The 19290-nt window shown below is 36.9% G+C and overlaps 1 protein-coding gene across 14 annotated transcripts in view; it reads right to left on the reverse strand.

Moving 5' to 3' along the window:
- The window catches only part of PIAS2 (protein inhibitor of activated STAT 2), a 144821-nt gene that overhangs the window by 96299 nt on the left and 29232 nt on the right, over positions 1–19290 (reverse strand). For 9 of the 14 annotated variants that reach the window (XM_053205544.1, XM_053205541.1, XM_053205545.1 and 6 more), the window contains 3 exons: positions 19177–19224; positions 15159–15633; positions 4016–4100 (listed from right to left, as the gene is read on the reverse strand). In XM_053205544.1, the coding sequence (XP_053061519.1) occupies positions 4016–4100; positions 15159–15630 (557 nt within the window). In that variant the 5' untranslated portion in view covers positions 15631–15633; positions 19177–19224. Of the gene's footprint in view, positions 1–4015; positions 4101–15158; positions 15634–17043; positions 17168–19176; positions 19225–19290 lie in introns of those variants that run through there. The other 5 variants (XM_053205551.1, XM_027068911.2, XM_053205546.1 and 2 more) reach the window with 2 other exon arrangements.

The raw sequence follows: 19290 nt of genomic DNA on the forward strand, positions 1-19290 counted from the left end.
ACCAACATTAATTTCTTGGTTTTGATAACTGTTCTTACGGTTATGCAAGATGTTACTATTAAGAAAAGCTGGGTAAAGAGTATATTCTCATAACTTTTCTATGAATCCATAACTACTTCAAAGTATAAAGTTTTTTAAAGTCTTCGGAGATAAAGAAGTCAAAAGTAATTACATGGCTGTGTTTAAGTTCTAAAACAACCGAGAAAATCTGAATAGGAGCTAGCCATTGTTTTATATTAAAGGATTATTAATTTTACTGTGATTAGATTAAGAATTGATTTGAAATGTGTCTTGAGATATTTCTAGCTGAAATTATATAATACTTGTGATCTGCTTTAAAATCTTTCAGGAAAAACGGGGGGTGGGGGGTGTCCACATACAGACTGCCAAAATGTTGATAATCACTGAGGCTGTTTAATGGGTACCAAACTTTCACTTCCATTTATCAGGATGAAGGAGATACTGTATTATTACACAACTCAGTAAACACTGGATGTTGTCTAGACATGTGTATGTTCGATCTATTTTTTTTTCCTTTGGAAGGAGGGTTATAAATAGTCTTAGGTTTTTTAAAAAATTTTATACATAACATACATAAGATAAAATTTATGTTAACCATTAAGTGTATAATTCTGTGACATTAAGTATACTCACATTGTTGTGCAACCACCACCAGTATCCATCTCCAGAACATTATCAAAGTTTTTAATTGAGATTATTTAAATTTTAGTCATTCATTTTTTGACTACTTAATAAATTCACATAGTTCGAAGTTCAAAAAGATACAGAATGAATATAAACTGAAAAAGACTATCCCAGCTCTGGCCCTGGCCATCCAATTCCCCTGTCCAGAGGCAGCTGATCATACTTGTCCAGACATATTCTAGGCACTTAAAGCAAATTACACACACACACCTTTTTAGGGCAATTGGTTGTATATTATTCACATTTTGATGCCTTGTTTTTGTTCACTTAAAAATGTATCTTGAAATCTGTATCTTTAAATCTACTTACTCTAGGGGCGCCTGGGTGGCTTGGTCAATTAAGCACTGGACTCTTGACTTTGGCTCAAGTCATGATCTCACAGTACGTGAGTTCAAGCGCCGCATCAGGTTCTGCACTGACAGCACAGAGCCTACTCTCTCTCTCTCTCTCTGCCTCTCTCCCGCTGGCATTCTCTCAAAATAAATAAATGTAAAAAGAAATCTACTTACTCAAGGGGCACCTGGATGGCTCATTTGGTTGAGTGCCTGACTGCTGATTTCGTCTCAGATCGTGATCCCAAGGTCCAGGGATCAAGTGCCACATTAGGCTCTGTGCTGGGCTTGGAGCCTGCTTGGGACTCGCTCTCCCTCTCCCTCTCTTTGCCCCTCCCCCATGCTCTTTCAAGCATTCTCGCTGTTTCTCTCACAAAAAATAAACATTAAAAAATAAATAAATCTACTTACTCTAAAGAATTTCCTTCCTTCGAAGACCCACCCAACACTCGGTTGAAGCTTTCCAAGACCACCAAGGTTAATAGTAACCTCATCCCTCCTATATATCAGTAGTTATTTGTAATTACTGAAATTGGATCTTTTCATGACACCTTCTAATGCCAAGATCATTTTATATATATGAGCTGGTTCACTAACAAGACTGCAAGCCAACTTGTAGAAAAAGGTCATGTTTTATAATATATGCTTTGTACCTAATAAACAGTAAACATTGATATCAAGCAAAGGATCATCAATGAATAACAAACAAAACTTAATGATACGGTTTTAGGTATAAAATATAATTTTAGGGCACCTTAGGTGGCTCAGTAGGTTAAGTGGCTGACTCTTGATTTCAGCTCAGGTCATGATCTCACAGTTTGGGAGTTCAAGCTCTGCAGCAGGCTCTGTGCTGACAGTGTGGAGCCTGCTTGGAATTCTCTCTCTCTCTCTCTCTCTCTCTCTCTCTCTCTCTCTCTCTCGCTCTCTGCCCCTCCCCCACTCATGCACGCTCTCTCTCAAAATAAATTTTAAAAAACACTTAAAAAAATATAATTTTAATAATATAAACATAATTTTTAAAGTTTTAATTTAGTCTATTTATTTGTTAGTTGGTTTAAATCCCCAAGATTTAAAGCACTTCTAATGTACAAAAACTCACTGCAATGTCTTGCCCTTGGTGAGAAGGAACCATTTTATTTCTTTGATGATTTTCTCCATGTTTTCTGAAACTATTATTTGGATGTTGGATCATTTGGACTAATCCTTACATTGTCTTTTTTTTTTTTTTTTTTTTTTTTACTTAGTTATTAACACTTTCCCCCTTCATGGAAGAGGCAGTCTATCTAACGCAATACTCTTTGAGAGCTCAAACTTTACAGGGTCAGAACATAACAATCATTTTGAGATTCTGACAACAGCACTCTCTCCCTATATATATTGATAAGGGTGATATGACTAATGAAAGAATCTAAAATTTTCTCCCAGACTTTTCTACAGAAAAACAGCATCCTCAAGAAGTTAGTGTGCTTAAAGGAGACATGAGGCCCCTAAGTTTGGATTCACCATCTTGGGAGATTGACAATGCACATGAAGATAGTAAAGACCAAAAAGTCCAACTGTAAAGAACTTATGTAATTGGGCTAAATACAGAATTTCCAAAATCTAACTACAGACCTTATTTTTGTAAATTAGTAACATCTCAGAGAAGAGGAGCTTTCTAATGAACAGCTGGAAGGAGGCAAAAAACCTCTAATTTGCTCAATTCTTTGTTCTACTTTTAACCTTACAATCCCAGAAAATCATTTAACCTCCTAGAGCCTCTGCTTTCTAATACTGTATCTTTAAGAACACAAGTTCAAAGAGTCATGTTATTGACACCTAAGATGACTATATTTTTAATTGGAAAAGTATACACTACATACTTCCTTTTCTTTCCTCTTACATTTTAGTTTATTTGTTCTTCATAAATGTGTTTAAGGTTCTCCAATTTTTCTAAATGGCAAAGCTAAGTATTTCTCATAATTGTTTTCTGATTTCTGCTAATTTTATGGCCCAGGTAACCGCCTAGCTCAAAACAGTCCCAGTTTTTTGGTTTTTTTTTAAGTTTATTTATTTTTTGAGAAAACAAGCAGGAGTAGGATAGGAGCAAAGGGAGAGAGAGAGGATACCAAGCAGGCTCCACACTGTCAGCACAGAGCCCAACACAGGGCTCAAACTCATGAACTGTGAGATCATGACCTGGGCCAACATTAAGAGTCAGATGCTTAACCGACTGAGCCACCCAGGCACCCCAGAACAGTTCCAGTGTACTCATTTTTCTGGGAAAAGAACATGATGTCTACTTTAACTCTTAAAAGTGCCTCGGTTTGGATGATAAGGTTTATACACATCCTACTTTGGGCTGTTGTCACAAATTCTTTTTTATGTTGCTATATTTGGAATAAAATTTTCATTAAAAAAGTTATTGCCAAAAAGGAATTCAAAAAGTAGGATGAGGTTTTAGTCAAAGGTTAAAACTGTTTTCTAATACAGAGTATTTATTAAATATTTGGCTAACATTAGTCAATGCATACTATGCTTACTTAAGGAACAATAGTTCAACTGTTGTGGACTGAACTGTGTCCCCTCCCTCCCCCACCAAATTCACATTGAAGACCTAACCACCCCCCCACCCCCAATCTATTTGTGAAGATGGGAACTTTAGAAAGGTAATTCCAGTTAAATAAGGTCATAAGGGTGGGGCCCTAATCCAATACAACTGGTGTCCTTATAAGACCAGAGATGCACAGACACAGAGAAGAAAGGTCAAGTGGGTACATACAGCAAGAAGGCATCCTCGTAAACCAAGGAGAGAGGCCTCAGGAGAAACCAACTCTTGACTTAAGCCTTAATCTTGGACTTCAAGCCTTCTGAATTTTGAGAAAATAAATTTCAATCGTGTAAGCCTCCCACTGTTGTGCTTTGTAAATGGCAGCCCTAGTGGACTAATGTAACAACATTCATGAAGAAACATCATATATTCCAAACATTCTTCTTACCTGGATATGCATATCTCTCTAACTTGCTGAGGTGTCAGAGCAAAAATAAAAAACTTCTCTTGAAATCGTTGAATACTGCTTTGAACTGAGGAGGAAAAAAAAAGACAACATTCCAATATCCAAAACAAAACAAGTACAAGGATGTAACCATCTGCAATAACAATGCACTTCTGATAAAGTCTGCCAAATTCTGGAATTTTTATGGTTAAAATAACTCCAAAATAAGTACTAAATTGGAATCATCTTGGAATCATGAAAGTAAAGTCACTCTAAAGCAGGCTCAATTTTAAGCATTTAGTCATTACTCTAACAGACTAATTATAATAAGGTCAAAATACAACACAACTCTTCAAAATTACATTTCATTCTACTGACTCAAATGAAAACTTGAAGAAGTCACAAACTCCCCCCAGATCTCTATCCCAGATTTAGGTGTCTTTTGGTCTTTTGTTTTGTTTTGTTTTGTTTTCGAGCCTTTATATTCCATTACATAGAATACTCATAGAAGATAAAATTTTAAACTTTAGCTTCTAAGTTGAAAAAATTAAGACATATAATAATTATTTGCATACAGATTATCTAGTTTAAAAAATTACCTAATGAAGTCATCCTTAACTATATTATTAAAACTGAAATGTATTTCCTTCACAAAGAACTTTAAAACAAAACAAAGCAAAAGCTAATAGAGACCGGCTGCTTCCCAACAAGTACTGCAACAACACACAAGAAAAGGTCAAACAGCTCTCGTGTGTGTGAGTGGCCAGTTTTCCTGATACACGAATATGAATAAACAAGGTGCCAGTTGAATACCCAGTGTCAGAAAACTTCCTTCCACAAGACACACCAAATCAAGAAAAACATTAACTTGAGTAAAACATTTTTATTTAAGCATAGTTTAGTGTAACAATTATGCTCCTAGAAATCATGTCATAAAGTGGCTCATATTTTCCCAGAACATTTAAAAAAGGAGGGTAGAGAAAGGAATGCTATTTATGATGAAAGCCTAAAAGTCAAACAAAACTCTAAGTATGGGGCAAAAAACACAAAGGCAGCTACAATAGTATGTCTGTCCATCTCTTCAATTCCTATTCACTTCTCAACCCTTTCTTGTGCAAATTCCATTTCCCACTCTCTATCCACAGTTAAAGGCATCAATGAGCTCTTAACTGTCAAATTCAGTAACATTTACTTTGAGATTAGAGGTGCACACTGCATTTTCAAACAGTTAATAAAAAAAAAAAGTTGCAGAAATAATGAAAAAATATTACTTGATTGGGGGGAAGCCCTTACAGGATCAAACCTCAAGCAAAATAAATACAAAGAAAGTTACCTAGTCACATCAAAATCCAACTACTGAAAACCAATGATGACTACAAAATCTTGAGAGCAGTCAGGAAAAAAAAGAAACATTACATACAAGGGGAAAACAATACAAATAAAGGCTGACTTCTCACCAGAAGCAACACAAGCCAGAAGTCATCTTTAAAGCGGTGAAAGGAAAAACTGTCACTGAAAATTCAATACCCTTCAAAAACAGGGTGAAATAATGACTTGAAGATAAACAAAGGCCAAGAGAATTTGCTGAAAGTACTACAAGAAATGTAAAGGAAACTGCCAGGATAAAAAGAAATGATACCAAATTCAAAGCCAAATTTTCAGGAATGAAAACCAATACAAACAGTAAATAAGTGGTAAAGGTAAAAGAATACATTGTTTTTTATGAATTCCTTAAAAAGATAACCCTTTAAAGCAAAAGGAATGGCACTGAAAGGCAGGATTTTTAACATACGCACAAGATGTGACAATGGCAAAAAGGATACAGTTATTTCTGCCCAACGGCTGTGATTCTTATTTTATTCTGATAAACTTGATTAACCTAGGTCTGTCTCCCCAGGGACAGATCCACTCTTTGTGCACTAAAAATGTCAGATATCTACAACTGCAAAACTAGGTGCAAGACCTTTGGTCAATTCACCCAGTGGAAATGCCAGTATCTGAGGCCTTGACTGGGTGACTGGAGTCCACCTACCCAGAAAAGTACCCATATACCATGAAACTTACATTGAAACTGGAATGCTTCCATAATCAGCATATGCCAACATGTACAATTTACAGAATCTGCAGTTTCATGTTAGCAGTTTATATCTTAACATGTTTTTGCAGAGCCTTTTTTCTGACATAGTTTTTGCCAATTTATTTGATGCCCAATTTTCTGTCCTTTAAAATATAATACCAAATAACTACCCTGTTTCTATGGGGAAAAAAAAAAGATGTTTCATCATTGTGTACCATTACTGAACTTCAGGAACTTACAACAAAAAAAACAGTGCATATGCTAATAAAATCCAATTTGTATTAACACCGACAAGACAATTTTATGACAGAATAGCAGCCAAAAGCACACAAAACTTGCCATAAGGTAAATCTATTAGCTGAACTGTCATTTTAATACGAATCAGGAAAAAAAAAATGGCAGGATATCAAGCAGAAAGTTGCAGGTTTTACAGTACATTTTCTACCCAGTAGTGTCTCCAACTTGGGATCAGAAAACCAAATCTACACCGATCCCATGAACACTTTTATGTTAACAGCAGCAAATGAAAAATGAAAAAGACCATGACTCCGGGACATGAATCAGGTATGACTTTACTCAAACCCTTTCTTTTTTAAACAAACCTCCATAAGGTATGTTCTGTTTTTCAAAGACAGCTACAACAATATCTTCCATCACACCCTTCTTATAACCTTGACATTCTTCCAGTGAAGTGGTAGGGTCTCTATTACCCCCCCCTTTGAACTTGAATGTCCCTTTGTGACTGCTTTAATCGATAGTGTGTGGCATAAGTGATGGTATATAATTTTCAAGGCTAGATCATAAAAACACCATGCACTTCTTCCTTGCTCCTGAGCACAAAAGAGACCACAGGAAGAAGCCTTATGCGAGTACTCTAGCCAAGAGCCAAGCTGAGTCCAACCAACAGGTAGCATAGCCACCACACATGAGTGAAGATGCAATCCCAGCTTCCAGCCATCAAGTCACCCCCAACCCTAAAGTCTTCTTAGTTAAGACCCCAGACATCTTGGGGTAGAGACAAGCTATCCACACTGTCCTTCCAATTCCTAACACATAAAATCCATGAACATAATAAGATGGTTGTTTTACATCACTGTACTTTGAAACAATGTTTTATACAGCAATAAGTAAAACTATGCCACAATTTCATAAAGTAATTTTAGCATTAATCTTGTAAATTCCAAGTTCTATCATTGTGTCCAGCTTCATTTATAATTAACTAACTGACGAGGCCTGCTGATATGACATAATACTTATGACTACTCTACCTTTATGGATATTGGTTCCTTCCACCTTTTGAAGCATTAGTGGACCAGAATATTCCCGTACCCTCATCTAGCCCTACTGGTTACTATCCAAGTGATATAGGAAAGTCACATAAGATCTTCCAAGTCCTTCTTTACTCCTCAATTAAAATGGGAATAACATTTTGCTCAGCTGCCTCTTAATGGCTATCTTGTGGATCAAATCAATAATGTATGTGGAAGCATTCTGAAAACATGTGATAATATTTTCAGTTCCAGAAGTCTTACTAATTAAAAGTCTTACTAATTAAAAGCTTTTTACTAATAAAAAGCCTGTTTTTATTTTTTTGATGTATATTTTATTTTTAAGAGACAGAGACAGAGACAGTGAGGGAGGGCAAAGAGAGAGGGAGACACAGAATCCAAAGCAGGTTCCAGGCTCTGAGCTGTCAGCAGAGAGCCTGATGCAGGGCTTGAACCCACGAACTACAAGATCATGACGTGAGCCAAAGTTGGACTTTGGCTCAACCGACTGAGCCATCTAGGTGTCCCAAAAGTGTCTGTTTTGAAAGAGATAGCAAAATTTCAAGAGAAAAAAGAAATACAGTCCAACAGATGCATTTTGCCAACTATTCAATAATTATGACTTTTCCTGGTAAGATATTCAGGTAGAAAATACTGTAACATGCCTAACAATGTGAAATATTCTTAGTGAAACAGCAAACCTCCCAAGTTCCCCCAGCGCAGAAAGTTACATGGACACCTTTTGATAAACTGGTTTATATTTGGTCAAGAATACTTCCTAGCAGTGAGTGCCTAGGTTAACAGGGGCTTTCCCACTCAGGAAACAAGAGAGAAACCAAGATGTTTTATAGGCAGCTTTGTGCATTATCATGGCTCAGTCTAGCTTATTTGTAAATAAAATAACTCATAAAGTAACAATGAATAAATCAGTTTATTACACCGCATTACCTAAGATCTGTATCCTGAGCTGTCTGCTTCCCTGTCACCCATCAATTAACTGTACCATCACCGCCAATCAAAGCATACTCACTTTACTTCTTTTCCCATTGTATCTCTGCATCAAAAGTAGAAGGAACAACTTCAACATGTACAAACACACACACACACACACACACACACAATATAAAAAGTTATAATAGAAGAAATATAAGGAATTCTGTTCTATATTCACAAATTATTCACTTTTGATAACTTCTTAACACACTGGACATAACAGGCACATAGAATGCTTTCGATAAACACCTAAGTGATTTTATATTCCAATATTCAACTGTTTACAAATAGCTATCACTCCTCATTGTTTTATGTGAATACTTTTTAAATGATAATCCTCCTATATACACACCCAAACTGTTCTAATTTAATGACATTTACTCAGAAACCTGAGTCGTTTAAAAGAATTTTATCTAAACAGAAACCATCACTATATTAATAATCATCAGTGATATTTAATATGAAAATACTTTTTTCCCTAGACAACAGCTGCAAAGATCACGAGGGGAGGGTAGAGTACTGAGGTTTCGTGCTTCTTATAAAAACAGTGACTTTAATTCAGAAATTTTTTTTAATGTTTATTTATTTTTGAAAGAGAGGGGGGTGGGTGGGGGCAGAGAGAGAGGGAGACACAGAATCCAAAGTAGGCTCCAGGCTCTGAGCTGTCAGCACAGAGACCAAACTCATGAACTGCGAGATCATGACCAAGCCGACGTCGGACACTTAACCTCCTGAGCCACCCAGGCAACCCTAATTCAGAATTTTGGAAAAGGAGACTAGTCACCAATTTTCCAGTCACTAGAAATCATTCATTCCCTTTCCAGTCCTCTTCTTCATCCTCTATATCCAATTAGTCATGAAGTCCTGCTTACTAAAATGTTCTCACTGACGGCTTCCTCTCCATTTTCACTACTACCATCCTATTCAAAACCTGTTTGTGCAAAGTCTCAACGCTGCCCCTCTGCTGTCTCCCAGCAGAAATGAGCCAGTCACCCTTGGCATCACCTTCACCACCTCTCCTCTGCTCAGACATGCTCAGCAGCGCCCTACTTCCAAATGAGCCCAATCTAAACCCCTTTATCTAGAAGGGTCCCCAAAACAATGGCCACCTGTTCCCTAGCAAACCTGCATTTCCAATGTCTCCCCTCAAGGCGTCCTCTACTCAAAAGCAGTTTCCTCAGTGAGGTCTCACAACTGTGCCACTTTCATTTCTACTCCTGGGGCTACTCACAGTTCTCCCCTCTCTTGGTGTTTCTTCTCCTATGAACGCCACCAATTCAAAGTAGACAAATTCATCCTTCAAAGTCTCACTCCTACTCCCACAAGTCTTGACTGCCTTCCCCATTCTTCAGGCTGACATTTGAGTTCCAGATACACAATTTACAGTGCTTCATCATACAGGCACACACCTCATTGCTACTTGACTCTCATGTTAACATTACCTCCCCAACTACATAACAAACTTCCTAATCTCATCTCATACTTCTGACTTCTCCACAATTAGACTACAATGACCATATTCAAATGACATCCTCATTATATATGTGTTAACTGGGTTAATAAAAATGATGTGTATAGTGTCTGAATGTATCCAAATTCTTCAGAAGTGAGACTCTACTTTAATGGCTTTCCATTAATGTGCATACCACTTTAAACCTGTTTCATTGTACCCAGAGGCTTAATGACTATTTCCTAATAACTTGGGAATTTAAGAATATGAAAAGATGCTGATTCTCATTAATTTTTCAACTTTTAAAGATTAAAAGACCAATAATAAATTAAAAGACCAATGCTGATGACAGTGTAGAGAAAACAACACATTCATATACTACTGGATTATAAACTGGCACAAGGCTTCTGAATCAACTGCTGAAATTCTCTCCAAAAGTTGAATATCAAAATATTAAGTACTCCTAACTCTTTGACCCAACAATTTCACAGACACATTACACTTCATAAATAGGCACACGAGTATTCAGAACCACGTATGCAAAATGTTAACAGTGCAATGTTGAAAAACTACAAGAATAATGACTGACACATGCTAGATACCAAAATATTTCCAAATAAATAATAAAAAATTGAAAATGCATATCAACAGAATACTGGTTAAGTTATGGCACATCTACAAGATAAAAGATCTACTGTAACCCACAAATCTATAATATATTTCCAAGAAACTGTGTTAATTAAGAAAGATTATCATGATACAAAGCTCCAGGAGGTGGTGTTCACAGAGCATACAAGTAGAATCGTGTCCTCTCTCGCTAGAATGTGGCACAGTGGCTCTGTAGTTAGAAAAAGCTTTTTAAATGAACAAGGAGAAAAGAAGATGACACAACATATGCAGAAAAACAGTTAACTATTGATACAACTCTAGCTGAGTAACAGATGACATTATGAGGGGCTTTCCTTTTCCGTTATATTTCTATTGAATTTTCAATTACTAGCATAAACTACTTCTGTAATCTGAAGAGCAAAATGAGGAGATTTTAAGGAATGAAAGGCTCAAAATATATTGAAGGTATTTCACAAAATACCAACAGCCAGATGTACCAACATATAATGCTTTCAGGCAGAGTGAACAAAAAGAGCTAGCCACAAAAGAATATATATACCATCACCTAATTTCAAAAGTCAATTAACATTACTTTAAAAAAAAACACACATACACATATGGTAAAACAAGCAAAGAAGAGGAACATAAATTCAGAATAGTGATTTAACTCAGAAAAGGCAAGGAGATGGCTTGAAGATATTGGCAATGTTCCTTTTTAAAAAAGGAAGTTGGGGGCGCCTGGGTGGCTCAGTCAGTTGAGTGTCTGTCCGACTTCGGCTCAGGTCATGATCTCACGGTTCACAAGTTCGAGCCCCATGTCAGGCTCTGTGCTGACAGCTCAGAGCCTGGAGCCTGCTTCAGATTCTGTGTCTCCCTCTCTCTCTGCCCCTTCCCCATTCATGCTCTGTCTCTCTGTGTCTCTCAGGAGTGAATAAACGTTTAAAAAAAAAAATTTTTTTTTTTTAAAAACGAAATTGTGGTTTCACAAGTGTTCATTTCACTGATGTCCTTTATAGCTTAATATTTTATATATATTCTTTTTGTACAGATTGAACACAAATTTCTTAAATAGAAAAATCCCAAAGGATTGCATCTTTAAAAGAAGCTGTCTTACAAAAAAAAGGAGAAAAGCTGTCTGTGTCATTTAGTATGGTGTACACTCATGTTTTTTAGATGCCACAGTTTTTCATTTTAAATGCTAAAATATTTTTATTTTAACCATTTTTAAAGGAAATAATTCCAAACTGCAAAACTATGTAACAATGTATCTTATTAAATAGAATATACATATGATGGTTGTTTTAGGGGTTCTTTTTTTTTTTTTTAAGGTCGTTTATTTATTTTGAGAGAGACAGGGAGAGAGAGGGAGAAAGAATCCCAAGCAGGCTCCGGTGCTGTCAGCTCAGAGCCGAATGCAGGGCTTAATCTCACAAACTGTGAGATCATGACCTGAGCTAAAATCACAAGTAGGACACTTAACCAGCTGAGCCACCAAGGGACCCTGTGTTCTTTCTTTAAGCATCAATGTATGTGCCATGCTGTAACAGCAATTCCCTCAATACTAAAGGGTTATTGGCTTCAATATCAAGAGGTTTTAGAAGGACATTTTTTTTTACCTCTTCTATTCTCTTTCATGTAGTCAATAATTTCCTACCTAACAATATGCTGATGGCCTAAAAATCATCTAATCAACTGTATATAAAAACAAGAATACACAGACTGGCTTACAGATGTCAAGAGTATGTGCTTTGAAATATGGATTTGACATCGCTTGACTCCTAAGGATTTTAAATTCTCAATTCCCAAATGTAAATAGGTTTCTCCATAGCAGGATTCCAAACAGAAGGACTTTCCCAGAATTTCTATTTTTATAATGTATTTTCAATATTATAAAACCAAATTAATAAAACTTAAGAAAACTTCTGGGTGTCATTATGCTGCTTTAGACAATATGACACGAAAAATTCTCAATTGAAGGTCATTACTGGAAATGATTAAATTTTTGCCACTTTCATTTGGCAGACTATACACTAATGTGGATTTTCTAACTTTCTGCCTCCAAATCTAAGAGCATTTCTCAGATCACTGCTTTATCAATCTAACATAACAAGATGATATACAGTAAGAAAACTTCTTCTCTTTAGGGAAGGTAGGGTACGGAAATGTTTAAGCCTCATTTTAAAACAAGTATCAGGGTGCCCTGGTGGCTCAGTCGGTTAAGAGTCTGACTTCAGCTCAGGTCATGATCTCGCGGTTCATGAGTTCCAGTTCTATGTCCAGCTGTGTGCTGACAGCTCAGAGCCTGGAACCTGCTTCAGATCTGTGTCTCCCTCTCTCTGCCCCTCTCCCCCCCACCTCAAAAATATATAAACATTAAGAAAAATTTTAAAGTAGATAAAGCAAGTATCAGTTTATAAAGTTCATAAAAATAAAAATAAACAGAACTCTTGAAATACAGAAAAGCAAGAAAACTATTTTCTATTTTTGAACAAAGCAGGAAAATGAGAAAAGATCTCACGAAGCCCCTCCAGAGTTCACCCCTTGGTGCACCACTGATGCTAATACGCACAGAAGACACACGATTCACCTTCTCTCCAGTCTTCTTTCTAGGCATGCAATCATGTCTCTTAAGTACCTTCCACTGTTAACTACAACCCCACAGACCCTCTTACCTCCCAAGGTAAGACCCTCACCTTAGCCATACTCCTGAGGAGTCCCATGAGGTAGGGCCCCCTAGTAGGCATATTACCAGTCTGAATCTTTCTCAAAATACATACAAAAAATAAACTCGCAACAACTGCTGAGAAAGAAACATGGGAATGAGCCGTGTTGTCCACTGGTATAAACCAAAAACCATGACAAGAGGGAGAAATAAAAAGAATTATGGAAACATTTTAACCAGTTAAATGAACCAGTTTAAAAAAAAGGGTTAAAGATGATCGTAAAATCATAAAAGAAAGTTAAATGGGTAATAAACAATTAAAATGTTTTAAAAATAAAAAATCTAAAGATACAAGCTTTTGACTGTCGAAACTGCCAAGATCTGTTTTTAATAATACCTAATAAAGGCAGGAAGAAAGGCAATGAGAGGCATTCTCTCATTTTGCTTGTGTAGTTTAAAATGGCACAGCTTTGGGATGCCTGGGTGGCTCAGTTGGGTAAAGCAGCCAACTTCAGCTCAGGTCATGATCTTGCAGTTCGTGAGTTTGAGTCCTGGATCAGGCCCTATGCTGACAGCGCAGAGCCTGGAGCCTGTTACAGATTCTGTGTCTCCCTCTCTCTCTCTGCCCCTCCCCAGCTCATACTCTGTCTCTCTCTCTCTCAAAAATACATAAACATTAAAAAAAATTTTTTTTAATGGCACAGCTTTTCTGGGAACTAATTTACCAATAGGTTATCAAGAGTTTAACGTTAAAATGTTCTTACTCTTTGATACAATAATTCTACTCAGAGGACTTTGCACAAATAATAAAACATGAACACAGAACCCTTACTTCATAATGAATGTAATGAAGAAATAAAATGCATTACTCTGTCTGGCTAAGTATTGCTAAATAAAAACATTCAAAGCGAGGAGAAGGGAGGGAGGGGCGCCTGGGTGGTTCAGTCAGTTGAGCATCTGACTTCAGGTCAGCTCATAATCCCAGTTTGTGAGTTTGAGCCCCACATCAGGCTCTCTGCTGTCAGCACAGAACCTGCTTCGGTTCCTCTATCCTCCTCTCTCTCTCAAAATTAAAAAGAAAGAAAGAAAGAAAGAAAGAGAGAGAGAGAGAGAGAGAGAGAGAGAGAAAGAAAGAAAGAAGGAAGAAAGAAAGAAAAGAAAGAAAGAGGAAGGAAGGAAGGAAGGAAGGAAGGAAGGAAGGAAGGAAGAGAAAGAAAAAGAAAGAAAGATAAAGTGAGGATAAAGGAGCTGGGAAAAGCATAGCCACCTTGGCTTACCATCAATCAGGCCATACCAACCCCATTAACAAGCCCTACCCCTCAAAATTTCCTTCTGGCTCAATCAAGATATACACCAGCATAATGCTAAACAAAAGGAAAAAAGCACATTGATATATTTAAGAGAATTTTCAGATGACTTGAAATAAAAACCTAAATAAAAAAGGGTTTTTCCCAGGATGGGGGGAAAAAAATCTCCCAAATTAACTATGAAACGCCACCTCCCAAACAATTTATTTCATCAATAAATCCCAAGAACTCTATAAACAATTCCATTAGGTGGTAAAAAAAAAAAAAAAAAAAAATCATACCATTACAACAAAGAAGCCATCAATGTTGGTAAAAATTTGTTAAAGTCCCATGTATCAATTTTTAGTAATGATAAAATCCATTAAATTTTCTGAGCAGTTGATGGGTATTAAATAAAAACCTAAACTCTGCATGCCAATTTAGAAAAAAATGAAGTATGAAAGGTTTATTTCTTAGGAAAGTAGTCTAAACACTATGTTAAACAGAAACTAAATCTCTGTAAAAGCATCAAAATACCAATTACAGACAGTAAGTAATATTTGTATCTGTTCCTATATAGACAGAAGCAATTTGAGTTCTAAGCCATAAGAATGCTGGTATGATGAATGAACAGTTTTATATTAGATTTCCATCATGGTTGCCAATATTTCTTATCTGGCATTTATTTGGCATTAATGTCTCAATTTTATAGTAGTAACAGCAAATCATTAATCAATAGTTGAAAGCCTCTTCCTTTATTTATTCTCTCATCTACAAGGAATTGATTTCTCTAACACTTACCTAAACTCGTGGGCTTGATGAGAACATCAAGGACATCATAAAAGGGCAAGTTTTTTAACTGCACATCAGGATGGACAGGAGGAATTGGGGGAGATGGCTGCTGCATCTCAAACGTGGGCTTAGTATCTTGAAGCAGCACAGAACCAACAGGAGAGGATGGCGAGTGAGGTGTAACTGAAGAGGAAGGCAACGAGTGGATTCCAGCCACGGCCAAGTCAGGTTCTACAGGTGATGAGCTACCATCCAAAGTGAAAACCGAAGATTTGATTGTGGATAAATCAGAAAGTCCTTCAAGAGTCCGTGGATATCGGCGTCTGTACAATTCTCGTATTTTAATCTGAACCGCAGGGCTGCAGCCACTCTTCAACAAATGCAACGCCCTCATCAGGAGGTCATGCTTGCGTCCACTTTTATTCCGTCCAGCAAAGCCTAGTAACACTTGTAGTTCAGAAACCCTAAAGCTAGAAACCATATTCTAAAAGGAAAGGAAAAAAAAAGGACATAAGCCAAGAGTCATCCCCAAGCTTATAAAAACTCCATCCAACTAAGACAGACTGTAAAATCTGATTTACCAGCATTTTATCAACTGGTATACGCCAATAACCAGCATTTTCACATACCACTTAGAACTGATCCTATTTATAGAGCCACTGCCTGTCCAAGTTATATTCATGTTATGGTATTATGTTTTGCTGTATTCTTAATTTTGATAATCTACGGTCTATCGGTTTCTACTAACCACTTCATTATCTGATTATGCTCAAGCGTAAACGCATATTTGTTTTACGCCTATGAAATTTATAACCAATGAAAATTTTCTTTTCAAAAGTAAGCCCTATCAACACACAATGTAATGTTTGTTACAGTACTGTCATAAATTAACCAAACAAAAAATTAGATTTTTGCAAAAACTATAAACGTAACTTCCGAGGCGAAGCAGTAAATCTGCAAAATCAAGACAAAACTGTGATTCAAAATCCAACGAATTTTTCATCCCAACTCAAATTATTGAGGAACAGACCACGTAAGTGTTAGGATGTCCTTGGAACCACAGTAGAGGGGGCGGCCATCTTGCCAGCGCAAGCCAATGAAAAGCCCCCAGTAGCGTGCCAGAACGAATTGGAGGTCAACCAATCACCGAGCGACAGCACGACCTGACGCGAAAAAGGCCCACCCGGACCTAAACCCGGAACCGCTGCGGCTTAAAAACCCCACCCCACCACACCTGGGTGCGACTTCCCTGACTCCTCGCTCTCTCCCTGCGTCACAGACGCTCGCCCGAGACCTTAGTTCCCAAATAAAGCCTTTGACTGCTAAAACTTTTTAGCCTCTGACTCCTATCTTTACCCTGCCTTACGCCTGACCCTAACAGTAAGAAAATAAGTCATTTTTAAATATTAAAGCTAAAATTCACATACATCTTATTTAGCACACTTCTAAAACAAGTGAAATCCCCAGCTGAGTATCCAATGAGGAAAAGACCTCTGAAAAGCAAGGAAAGGATCGGTCATAAATCTTAAAGGGCAAGATTCTCCCCATGCCACTCTGCTAACTCGGTCTTGGGTATAAGATGAAGTTTACAAGCAGTTCTTGCTTCACATCTCGCCATCTATTTATTAACAAAACCTAGCATATACTTTTAATAACTGGCTGCCTCTTACATCCATCTACTTAGTGACTCTCAGAACTTGGGAGGTTAAACCACACTCGGGTCAGATTTACTGGTACACAAGTGCCCCATCTAGTCAGAAGGAAGAGTAAGATCTGAGTTGACCCTCAACAAATCGTCCCTAAGGATTATTTGCCCACCTCTCCTCAGTGCTACACACTCCACAGCTACTTGGGATTCCTTCCCAATCTGGTAAGTATGCGGGGCAATACCTACAGCTGGTACTGATTCATGTAGGTCCTCAGTTCTGCACTTTTACGTCTCACGGATAGCCCAGTAGCAATTGTTTAAACTCTGGATGGCTTTTAAATAGTTGTCAAGAATGATACTTGTTAGTTTTCTAAAATGCAAACAAATTTAAATATGTCAAAGTACTCTGCATGTACAAGCTGTATCATAGTTCTCCTTCATATATCTCCGTATTTTATATACAAATCAGAGAACATTGTAATCCTAGAAGCTGCAATCCTAGCAACCATTTTTTATACTCAACTAGCACTGTCCAATTGAAATAGGAACCACATATTTAATTCTAAATATTTAGCAGTTACAGTAAAAGTTAAAATTTTCATATGCTTTATTTAACCCAATTTATCAAAAATATTATTTCCCCATGTAATCAATTTTTTGTGATTTAAAAGTAATCCATTTTTTTTAAAAAGTCTCAGATGCTTTTTAATACTAAGTCTTCAATATCCAGTATATTTTACACTTGGAGCATATCTCCATTTGGACTAACAACTTTCAAGTGCTTCAGAGCCTCAGCAGCCCACAGTTACCACACTGAACCACGCAGCCTAAATCGTCCTCTAACAGCAACATATACCATGGCCATTCCACTTCAACTCACTTCCATTTCCTCCATATGTTAAAATGAGGATTTTATCTATCTTACCCCAATGCTATGGACAATGATGAAAAACAAGAACATTCTTGGCCTATGTCCAGTTACAGTTTACTCAAGGTTTCACGTATAAAAAGGACCAGGACAGCTTTGCCAAATGCCTTCCCAAGCAACAATGCAGGGCACCTTTTCCAAAGTCCCCAATCCTAATACTTCAGTTGAAGCTGGCTTATATTATTACAGTAGCGTAAGCAACATTAAATCATGAGAACACTAACAAAGGCAGTCATACAGATATATCTGTGATACTTTCTAAAGAAATCTAACTCTGAATTCATTACTTTGCTTCTCTCCTTATTTTCGGATAGTCTTTAAGGAGACTTGTTTTTACAGAAATGACAAAAAAGAACACAAAGTCACCCTAAGCTGTGATCTCAAAACTGAATTTCTGGGAGGTCTCATATCATTTATTTTCCAATGGTAACTTTATCTGGCAAAGAATGCTAATGCAATTGGCTCTATTAACTATTGTAAATATATAAACAAAAAGGAAGAGATAAGAACGCAGCACATGAATGTGGAATCAGGAAATTCTGAAGCAAAAAAAAAAAAACCCTTGGTTTGTGGAAGGGCAAAGGAAACCAGGAAAGGGCATTCTCTGTATTGCAAAATACTGCAAAGGTGAAGTACTGCTGAAAAAGGACGGCTTTGAGCCAGTGGTGTCCTGTGGAAAACCTCACAACAGCAATTAGTAATTGCATGTAGGTCAAGTCCTGGCATCAAAACTCAGGATGCTGGAAAAGTCACTTCATCCCTCTGGTCATCTATTTCTATTCAAAAACAAACAACAGCAAAAACTCTCCTCTAGTTAGCATTTGCTATTAAGATACTTCTCTATGGAGCTAAGTCAAGTTCTATGGGTGTATTTTTCTTGACAAATCTTGCTGGAACCCATTTCTTCTTAAAGAGATTTTTTTTTTTTTAACTCAGTCTTCAACCAAATTTCAGCTGTCACCAGGTAAGGTGGGCCTGCTACGAATCCCACCAAGAATGGATTTCAGCTGTCGTTCTACACCAACCTCTAATGTCTATATCTTTAGTATAATTTTTAGTGTAATTTTTTTCAAATGGACTTTATCCAGTCCACCCTGCTGCCTCCCAAAGTCTGTCTCCTAAAACTTCAGTGACAATTCCTATATGCTCTACACAAAAGAATTTCAATAAATACTTGTTAACTGATTTTAAGGCAATTCTATGAACTAGAAATATGTTGGCATGACTAATTTTTAAGAACATACATAAACAATCTGGATTTCTAAAGAAAAGCTAATATAAATTAAGACTGGAACTTTAAATCAACCTTATTTATCAAATTAAAGTAACAAAATTATTTTAAAAATTAAAGCTGGGACATATAATTGGAACATTAGTTACAGGAGTGAAGGCAAGTTGAAAAGCGCTACATTTAGAAAACACCTCATTAAGGAAGTAAACATGATACTCACATGCAATACCCAATGAGTAGTAAGAAGATTTCTGAGACTGCTCTTCAACTTTATTTTTTTTAGGTTTATTTTTTTTGACAGAGCAAGCAGGTCGGGGAGGGACAGAGAGAAAAG

This window comes from Acinonyx jubatus, chromosome D3 (genome assembly GCF_027475565.1).
Source record: "Acinonyx jubatus isolate Ajub_Pintada_27869175 chromosome D3, VMU_Ajub_asm_v1.0, whole genome shotgun sequence".
In the NCBI taxonomy this organism is placed as follows: domain Eukaryota; kingdom Metazoa; phylum Chordata; class Mammalia; order Carnivora; family Felidae; genus Acinonyx; species Acinonyx jubatus.